At 32.2% G+C, this 10,729-nt stretch overlaps 2 protein-coding genes across 2 annotated transcripts in view; both read left to right on the plus strand.

Annotated features, from left to right (window-relative positions):
• The window catches only part of LOC122271617 (uncharacterized), a 2,740-nt gene extending 2,332 nt beyond the window's left edge, over positions 1-408 (plus strand). The window contains exon 2 of the mRNA XM_071183755.1: positions 28-408. Coding sequence (XP_071039856.1) covers positions 28-408 — 381 coding nt within the window. The remainder of the gene's footprint in view (positions 1-27) is intronic.
• Positions 409-4,989: 4,581 nt separating this feature from the next.
• LOC107448495 (integumentary mucin C.1-like) overlaps positions 4,990-10,729 on the plus strand; it is a 12,359-nt gene continuing 6,619 nt past the window's right edge. Inside the window, exons 1-3 of the mRNA XM_016063722.3 lie at positions 4,990-5,368; positions 7,981-8,701; positions 10,396-10,486. Of these exons, the coding sequence (XP_015919208.3) occupies positions 5,054-5,368; positions 7,981-8,701; positions 10,396-10,486 (1,127 nt within the window). The 5' untranslated portion in view covers positions 4,990-5,053. The remainder of the gene's footprint in view (positions 5,369-7,980; positions 8,702-10,395; positions 10,487-10,729) is intronic.

A 10,729-nucleotide genomic window follows, 5' to 3' on the forward strand; every position in this document is an offset into this window, starting at 1 on the left:
GGAGTTGTCAAGCGATGTCTACGAAAGGTACTCGGACGAGCACTTCTTGACGAGGAAGGTCTGTCCACGGCCCTCATTGGAATAGAAGCCGCTCTGAACAGCCGACCATTGGTATACGAAGATGGAAAAGATGACAGTTCCACAGCCTTAATACCAAGCCATTTCTTGACAGGACGAAAACTAATGGCCATTCCATCCAGCCCAAATAACAACATAAAGCTAAGAAAAATCTACAAGCAGCAGCAGGACTTACTCGACTGCTTTTGGAAAAATGGTCCAAGGAATATTTGCTTCAATTGCGGTCATTTCATCAAGTTCGTAATCAGGACAATATCATTAACGTTCGAATTGGCGATATTGTACTCCTACAAGAGGATGTCCGACCACGGCACAGTGGAAGAAAGCTAGAGTGGTGAACTTGCATGAAGGGCGAGATGGAAAAATAAGATCCTGTGAGATTTGAGTTAAAGGTCACAATATAACCCGTCCGTTAAGCTCTGGTCATCCCCCTCGAGGTCGACCAGGGTGGGGAGGATGTTGAGGTTTGAGTTCGAGATTAGTTAGATAGTTTGAGTTTCCTGTGCTGGCAACATCTTTCTTGTTTTTATATTCTTTTTGATGTAAATAAAAGTTAAGTTTTCAGTTTGTTCTACGTTACTTTCAGTCTGATTTGCTCACAACAAAATCCAACACTCTGTATATTGCAAGAATTAAAGCTTTTCACTTTAAATGTTAAGATATCCTAAGCGGTAGACGGATCATGGGTTAGTATCCATCGCCGTCAGTTTAACAGTGGGAGGTTTTTGCCTTTTTCCTCTCCTTGTAACGCAAATGCGGATTAGTTCCATGTAAGTCCTCCGCGAAGGCTACTTTGACCCAATCCAGTATTTCCCTTACCTTCTGCAATGGGTTGAAAATTAGTGAAATGTTAATTTTCTAAAGTATCTTACAACATTGTACAGCCAGTTTCGCATTTAACATTGTTTTGTAATAATTGTCTGCTTTATTCCGAGTGATATAAGCAAATTCTACCAAGTACTGTTGTACTGATATACCTATTTAGGCTGAACTGCAGTTTTAATTCCTTGAAATTTCCCTGTTATATTTGCCACTTATCTTCAAACATTGTATAACTGGAATTGTCTTGAATTTAACATTATATTATACTAATTGGACACTTTATCCAGACTTTAAGCCAATTCTACTAGGTACTTTTCTCATTTATGTCACTGTTATGGTTTACATATATATATATAATAATAATATATATAAAATTGATAAATAATATTTTATTCCAAAATGTAAACTCTTTATTCCGAGTGAAATAAGTTAATTCTACCAGCTCCTTTTCTCATTGATGTTAATGTAATGGTTGTTATATTTAAAAGCCTATTTGGGATGAACTGCCGTTTTAATTTTCATCTAAATTTCCCTGCTACATTTGCCACTTAGCTTTCTTATTTCGTATAAAAATGCATTAAATCATACTTTTCTAATTTATAATGAAATAGAAAACAACCTTTAAATATACTTGTCTTACTTTGGAATTTTATTTAATTATCATATAAGATTTAAAAAAATGGAGTTTGCAAATGAAAAAAGCTATAGAGTTCAAATAATTTGAATTGTTGATAATCTTATCAGTTTTAGGTGTTACATTTCGAGAACTAGTTATTTTTTTCCGATATTCTCAATTTCCGGATAAAGTATATTAAAGATATAAGTTAAATTAAGCAAGGCAATGCAATTTTTATTTAATTTTCAAGATAATAGTTAAAAACTGTACTTTGATGTTAACAAGAGAAACAAAATCTAGATAAAAAAAAACTATATTGTCGCTGTACCGGGAATTCAATAAAGAGAAGTTACTCACTCACTCTCCATTTGTTGAATAATAAATTTAATTTTTCTTTAGTTTTGCAAAATCTATTTTTTACTTTAAATTGAATACTTTTTAGTTGAGTATCAATACATTTAGTTTTTAATTTTTAAAGCAGTGCAAATAAACTCTACATCGATTTCACTGCAATACTCTTATAAAATCTAAATTCGAACTTTTAAATTCAAATTTAAAAAGTTTATGCCAAATTTTATCCGCGTTATTATCGTAATTTGTTAGGTGCTCGCCTAATTTGACTAGATTAGCAATAGTTTTTCTTTTAATTCTCATTTAAAATATTTCCTTTTTAAATTTCTAGAGTAGTTTAAATTTTAAAATGAATTGATCATTTTAAAAAGGGTCATCTTCACTTTGGATCCATTGAAGAATTTTCCTCTTTTTAAAATGATTAGTTCATTTTATAATTTCTTAGGAAATTTTCAATTTACGTTTCATTTTAAGAGTTTAAGTTTTATAAAGCTAGGATTTAATAAAATAAACAAGGTTGGAGAACTTAAATTGCATTACCTTTTACGAAATGTTTTAATTTTATGATTAAGAGCTTTAATTTTTCTCAAAAAGTAAGTTCTCATAAATATGTTTTTCCAATTTAAATTTTTATTGTATTTCCTTATTTTTGCTCAAATTTTATCAGCAAAAAAAAAAAAGGTTTATTAATTTTGATAATTATCAAGATATCTACATTTTAAGATATCTACTTCATATCAAGATATTTACATTTTAAGACACTAGCCTTACATTAATCGTGTGTTTAACTAGGTAGAAATTAATTTCGCGAAACTAATTAGTTGCATATGAATCAGATATTTTGTATAACTACAGTAAACTGTTTTGAGTTTTATTAAATAAAATTATAAAAGATCTCACTATCTGTTTTTTATTCTGATTATGAATAAATAAAAGTATTGCATTAAACTTATGCACGAAAATGTGGTTCATGACCTTTGTACTCGCATGGCAGAAAAACTTTCATATGAAGAGATTAGTTAACTGTTTTAAGCGGCAATTTTCAAAGAAATTGGAGTAGTGGAGAGAAATATCTTCGTCAACGATACATTTTATTTAGCAAAGTCTTTAAATTTTGTGCATATGCTCAAAATATATATGAAGTCATGCATATGCTGATTGATCAATATTTGTTTTCCGAAGGGAAAGATTCCAAGTTGATTTCACAGTCAAAATAACTTTAAGGTTACTTGTTGATTGCAATATGAACTTAAAACCTTTCGCTCTTCTAAACACACAGATAGCACACTCAGTACCAATATCCATGGAGATACACAAAATGTAAAGACTTTTTGCAAAATAAGCCTTGTATTTTGACATCTTGTAATTATGGAGTCTTCGCTCTCATAAGGCATTATTCTATTTTTTCTAAAATCTAAACTTTTGTTTAAGTTATTTATACTAAGAATTCCTTACCCTTGCTTACTCTTAAAATAAGCTACTACTTTTCTTTATGATTGATAAATTTCCAAATAAATATCTTAGAATTTCTTAAAAAATTAAGAAAGTTTTGACGCAGAATCACTTTTTAAACTATTCTTTTGGAAGATGAAAGTTTCAGTCAAAAACTTGATATTCAACTACCTTTTTATAGTTTATTTAAAACAAAAATGCCCAGCACTGTTTCTCAGAAAGCAATTTTTGTTGAAAAATGTTTTCAAAAAGCTTTAGTTTCCGTGGTTGGACCAGATTATAAACAATCTCTTGGCGTTCCGTATTAAACTGCGTTGCTCAACGAAATTTCCAGATTCGATTGGCTTTTCCAGTATGAATTTTTTTTTTAATGGCTGGCGCTTCGAACTATTATCCATTGGCCACAAAGTGCCAGACTCTCTTTTCGTTACCCAGTTGGTACCTGTGGCGAAGCCACGGTGGTGGAGCAGCGCCGTCCACGTCGCACTACCACAACCCGTTTATAGGGCGGGTCACATTCACACACAAAGGAGAAAGGACATAGAGCTTAGATAGAGAGAAAGAAACATCCATGTCTTGCCCGGGATTCGAACCCAGAACCTTTCTGATGCAAGGACAGTTCTCTGCCCCCTACACAGGCCGGTCGGCTTTCCAGTATGAAAAATACATTAGAATCGAAAATTAGTTTTGTTTCAGTATTTTTCAGACAAAATAAATATGGCAAAATATTAAAACTGTTATAAGAATGCCCACATCTATACTCAAAACAAGTGCCAAAAATGTTAAATTATCTGGATTGAGATCGTCCAGATAATTAAAAATTTTTGGTAATTAATTTATTTTCCAGGTAATTTATCATTTTATCAAATTTATGTAACTGTTTTTACGCCTTTTATAACATAAATTCTACATATATAAAATTTTTTTAAGGAAGTAAATTATGATAAATTACATTGAAGCTATAATCTTTCTACCTTAAATAAAAATTTCTTAATGCATTGGCTTATGGAGGCTGGTATCTTTTTAATTAAAATATTCTGCAATAGATAATCTCATAAATACATGAATATACAGCATAAAATATGAAAGATTTCAAATAGAAATTTTATGATAATTTGCATTATAATTAAACATTATAATTAACCTCAATATAAACATTTCTGTCTGTTATGATTATTTGTTACAATACTGTATAAAATTCTGCAATATTACTTATTTTTTCATTAATTATAAATACTTATTTGATGAAGAAACTTTTCTGCTTAGAATGTCAATTATTCTATTTTTAGACTGCTTTTGTTAAAAAAATTTACAACAAAAGTACTTTGTTTCTAAATCGGTGTTTTTTTCTTCCTTCGCTTGCAACATTGTTTGTTGTCGTGATGACCTTTCATCAGGCATAGCCCCTACCTAGACCTACCAAAATGTTTTGATTATAGATGCATTTTATGAATTTTTTATACTTCGTGTAAAAGGAAGAATAAAATATTAAAAGTTTTGAATAGCTTATTTGCTAGACGTTGCATGCTTTTTCGGTTGCTTAGTTATTTCTAAAAATAATAAAATCATTTTTATTATAATTTCGTATTTCGTGAATTAAAAAAGAAATTAATTGCGATGTTAATAATATATATAGGAGATGCTTAGGTACGAAAAACAGTGTTTAAAGTACAACAAAGTTATTTACATTTGATTCATCGTTTCATAGTTTTTCCCGGAAGTTATCTCGCAATAATGATAAATACTAAGACTATAACTTTTTTTCTCTGGATAAGTTGCCAGACATTGGGTTTTGAAGTTTCAACACCTTCGCCATACTATTTTTGGTTCGAAGATAAATTCCACGAAAATTGGGTATTGGGTGAATATAACAAATCTCTTATGATATCTTGTCTGCAGAAATGCCAAAGCAATTCCGATTGTGTTGGTCTGGCGCTTGAACCGGTTGAGGAAGGTGATTATTCAAGAGATTGTTATACTCTGAAATATATCAATGAAGAGGATTGTTCTGATGGTGGCTGTGCTTACGAGGGTTATCAGGTTTACCACGTAAGTCTATGAGGATAATTTGATTTTGAAGTGTTTTACTGCCTTTCATGCATTAGTTTAGTTGCATGTTGCTCCCAATTATATGGTGATATATTTTATTAACTGCAAACAGATTGGGGCCATATCTCCATAAATTTTCTTAGTAAATAAAATTTTTTTAAGAGTCTTATTTCTGTTTTAGTATCAGTAAAAACGAAGTACTGGGAAATTGAAATATTGCGATATCTTTCAAATTTAACTTGTAAGTATGTCGTAACTAATGAAATGAAAATAACAAAAGAAAACAAAAACAATTTTGAAGGATTCATTACTATATTTCAAGAATAGTTTTATTGCAGGGGAACCTTATTCTATGGAGGTATAAAAAGTTGCCTAAATCGTACCTCTCCTGAATCATATCGTCTTTTATTTCTAAAAAAAGTATTGAGGGTAGAATACAACATCGAATAAATTAAGAAGTCTTTTTTTTCACGTGGAGATTCAGGCAGAAGAGTCAAGTCGTTGTGTACACGCGTTAAGTTTTTATTTAGATTTATTGGTTTTACAAATTTTCAATGTCATTTTGAACATCATGTGTATGGATATAGTAGATCTAATGTTTTGTGCAAATCATTATATGCATCACATAATTGCTAAATAACTTATTTTGTTATATTTTACTTGTTTCTTATGTAGCTAATTATTGTTTAAGGCTAGGAGTAAGACATTGATTAAACGCATCGTTATGTGACCTGCTTGCTTAAATTGTACTGGTTGGGGGCTCCTAAATCATACCGGTACGATTTAGAAATAAATTCCAAGGTCCACATATGCCCTACGCCTTTAATATCTTTAAGTATCAGTTTAATTTATTCCAAAATTCGCTTAGCAATAAAAAGGTAACATGATTTGTACACTATTGAAATTCACGAAATCAAATAGCACTTTCGAATACTCATTTAATGGTTTGCAAATTTGCCTACCTTTTCCTGTATAATGCAAGTTCTACTTCTTTTTAATAGTGATTTGACTCATTCGAAAAATCTAGACGCTTTAGAGTTGGCGAGGAATGTTGCATTAATTACGTTACAGCTAACGGGACGCGTGACGCATCTACTCACACCGCTGAGCAGGTCATTTTTCAAGCCTTTTAAACTGTACTTTATTTAAGCAGCTGAAAAATGTTTGAAAAGTCATCCTGGTACCAATACCAAGAGTCAAATCTAGTGAAAGAGGCTTAGAATCGGGCAACAATAATCGAAAATTCTGTTCAAGGATTTAAGTACTTCAGTGCTTGGCCTTTAGATCCACCACTTTTTAATGAAACTGATATTTCACTAGCTGAAACTTGACGAATCAATCGGATCCAAATTATGAGTCTTCTTGTGATGTAAGTAATTATCCGCTTGGAAGGGATTTACCAGACTAATATACTTCAATGCCTATCTTTGCACTGGAGGTTACAATTAAAAAGATTTCATTGATTTCAACACCTAATAGGTAATTCACAAAGAGCTGTAGTTTAAACAACAACCCTTATTGAAATAAACTGGAACTATCGATTGAACGTAAACTCGCCTAAGAAAAAGTTAAAGAGCTGGAAGATGAATGCAAAACTAAAGAAATTTGGCCAAAAACCCTCAAATTCAGTTTTTTTTTAAAAATTGAAAACAGTAAACTAAAATCTAAGAAAACAATTTCTCGAAGTAAGGAATCGAAACTAGTTAGATGTATTAAATAAATAGTCCCAAGAAATGAAAGCTGTAGGATATTAATTGATTTAAAAGACTTCATTATATAGATGAATATATAGATGATATATAGATCAAATATATAGATGAAAATAAAAAGGACAAGTTTCAAGTGCTCAAAAATAGGCACCCTTTCACAAGATTTGAAGAATGGTTTGCTATATGCGTAAACCTCATTCAGTTAAAGTTATGGTGTATAGTTTGCAATGTAAAACTTGGATTCATAACAAATTTTGCCGACCAAAAATTGTATGTTGTACCTATCCAAAATCCTATCCAACATTGAACCTTATGATTTTTTTATAACTGTTTATTTTTAGAATTAATTATGCTTTTAATTATTAGTAAAAGTCATAATTGAGCTATCTAGTAACAAACTGTCATGTTTTATGGCAACTTTTTTTGTAGAAATTGTCCTACTGTATTTTACATTAAAATACTAGGCACTTGTTTTCGATTACATAAAAACTAAATTTATGAAACATTTCGATGCATGTTTCATATAACGATGCATGCATCGCTTATTTATTTATTTATTTTTCTCTTATTCTGAAATAAAAGAAAAATAAATAAATAAATAAATTAAATAAAATAAGAATTGATTTTTATTAAGAAAGTTCTTGAATTAAGACGGGTTTAGCGAAAACTGATTTATTTTTTACTAAATAAGTAAGATAACTTTGGTTCTTTTAACTGTCATTCAGAAAGCAATATTTTTTTTAACCCTCTGCAAATAAAAAAACGAGGTAGAAAGAAATAAAAACTAAACGACTAAATGGAGCAAAATAATTTTGCATAACCAAATATTTGATAATTTAAAGTATTGTAGAAAAGTTGTTTAATATTCCTTGACCTGAAATTTAATATTAAGAGAATTTTTAGATGTCGAAACCTCTAACAACTACTGAAGCCCCAACAACATCCACAACTGCTGAGCCTACTACCTCCACTACGACAATGAAACCTACCACAACAAGAATGAAGCCGACTACAACCACGATTTCAGTATCAACAACTACCACTGCAACTGAACCAACAACTACAACGACAACAACAAAGCCAACAACAACCACAACAACTGAATCAACAACTACTACCACAGAACAAATTACAACAACCACAACAACAGAGCCAACAACAACCACAACTTCTGCTCCAACAACAACCACAACAGCTGAACCAACAACAACCACTACAACTGAACCAACAACAACCACAACAGCTGAGCCAACAACAACCACAACAGCTGAGCCAACAACATCTACAACAACTGAGTCAACAACATCCACAACAACTGAGCCAACAACAACCACAACAGCTGAGCCAACAACATCCACAACGACAGAATCAACAACAACGACTACAACCGGACCAACAACAACAACTACCACTGAACCTACAACAACGACTACTACTGAACCAACAACAACCACTACGACTGAATCAACAACAACGACTACAACAGAATCCGCCTCAACCACGACTACAACAGAACCCACCACAACCACGACAACTAAGCCAACTACAACTACCACAGCTAAACCGACTACAACAACTACTACTGAACAACCAACAACTTCTGTTCCAGTTACGACTGAAGCCCGTAAGAATTTTGCATTTTTTTGAAAATAATTTTATTAATAGCTCTGTACTGTTAAACTTGTTTCAACAGTGAGAAAATGATCGTATGCACATAAAATAAGGAACAATTTCTCGAATCAGAAAGATGTTACTCTCATATCATATTTATCATAGGTGACTAATAGTAGTTCTAAAAAAGGTTTTGAATTATGATAAATAACTCGCCTTTTTACTTCAAATGCTTTGTTGTAAGTGCTTGTAGGTCATAATTAAAAAAAAAGTGCGATAATTTAAAGTTACGTGTCGATTCGCGAACTAAATATTAAAGGAGAAAATAATTTATACATTATAAAAACATATAGTTATAGTATACTTTGCTTTTTATCATTAACTAGTTAACTGCAGTTTAACCGATTTTTTTCTTTTGTTTTTTCGTTCATTTTGCGTTACATATGAATCTCAAAAACAACGTGTTTAAAACTTGTGCTGATTGATTCTTTTGTTTAGAATAATGGGTCATCATATTTCAACATCATATTTCAACTTTATGGAAACATCATATTTCAACTTTAGAAGCATACATCGGGATATATTTCATACAGAGGGTGTTCCATACGACAACCCTTAATAAATACAGAAAAGAAAACTTATAAACATTAGGCATCACAAATTAATATATAAGTAAAGAAAAAACAATAACGCTCTCGAAATCTTTTGAATTACTAAGGAAGTAAGGGGTGATATCTTACGTGATTGCCGAACGAAACGAAGAAGAGTTGAAAGGCGATTTTTAGAAACAACCCCGTTTCTTATCAGGTACTCAAACTGGTTTTGATGTTTTTACCCAGAGTTCCTTTCTGGTTGTCTAATTTTTTTTGATGGTGCTTTTGCTTCTTTCATACTTAATTGTAAATTTTCGACCCCTAATGTTTATACGTTTCAACTGAATTTTCAGGAAGAATTAGCAAAATGTGCGTGAAGAGTGGTGGTTGCTGAACACTCTGTGTTATTTCGAGATTGGAGTATTGAATATCTAATGCTCAATATCTCAAAAGTTGTTGTTGTTAATTTACGTCGCACTAGAGCTGCACAATGGGCTATTGGCGACGGTCTGGGAAACATCCCGGAGGATGATCCGAAGACATGCCATCACAATTTTGATCCTCTGCGGAGGGGATGGCACCTCCGCTTCGGTAGCCCGACGACCTGCGCGCGAAGTCGAGCACTTTACGGTAGCACAGTTTAACGAGGACCAATACCGCACACCCTCGGTCCCTACGCAGACTGATCCAAGTGGGTCACCCACCCGCACACTGACCGCAGCCAGTGATGCTTGACTTCGGTGATCTAATGAGAACCGTGTCTTAACGATCAGTCCACTGCGGGACCTCAATATCTCAAAAGTTTTGTTTAGAATGAAGAAAACAATGCACCCATAAATAAGCAAAATCCTCATTGTCTTACTTATTAGGATTAGTGCAGAGTTTTCCCGTTATATAGCAGTGTATCTGTTAACTCGGCGCACTTTTGACCGGTAACATATGAAAATTGGCCCATTACCTTGCGGACACATTGTGTTTATTGGTTCTACCATGTAAATAAACCACGGAACACCTCTAAGGTTACAGCAATATTGTGGTCTATGCTGCCCGTTGGAGAATGCATTTGTGTGATCTGCTTCATCTAAGAAATTTATGTTTGTTCATTTTGCTTCAGCTGAAGAAGAGGGTGAGACTTGTGCAACACCTCCTCCTCTCAAAGCTTGTGAAGATAAAACGACAAATATTGTATATGGATTACTCTCGGAGTGAGTTGAAAAGTTTTCATAATAATAATAATTTTGTTTCCTCGTTTTACTTTATTGAAGCTTTAGTGTCTGTTATTCAATGACAAATCTTGAAAGTGAAATTTTGCTCCCTTTTCGACTAACTCTAATTTTAGCTGAAGTTTTGTAATGTATGAAAATATAAAGTACCATTAGTTTACTGTCCTTTATGAGTGGAACTGATTCAGTTTTCTCTTTATTTTCAACTACTATATTATATATATA

The sequence above is a fragment of the Parasteatoda tepidariorum genome, chromosome 7, assembly GCF_043381705.1.
Source record: "Parasteatoda tepidariorum isolate YZ-2023 chromosome 7, CAS_Ptep_4.0, whole genome shotgun sequence".
NCBI lineage: Eukaryota > Metazoa > Arthropoda > Arachnida > Araneae > Theridiidae > Parasteatoda > Parasteatoda tepidariorum.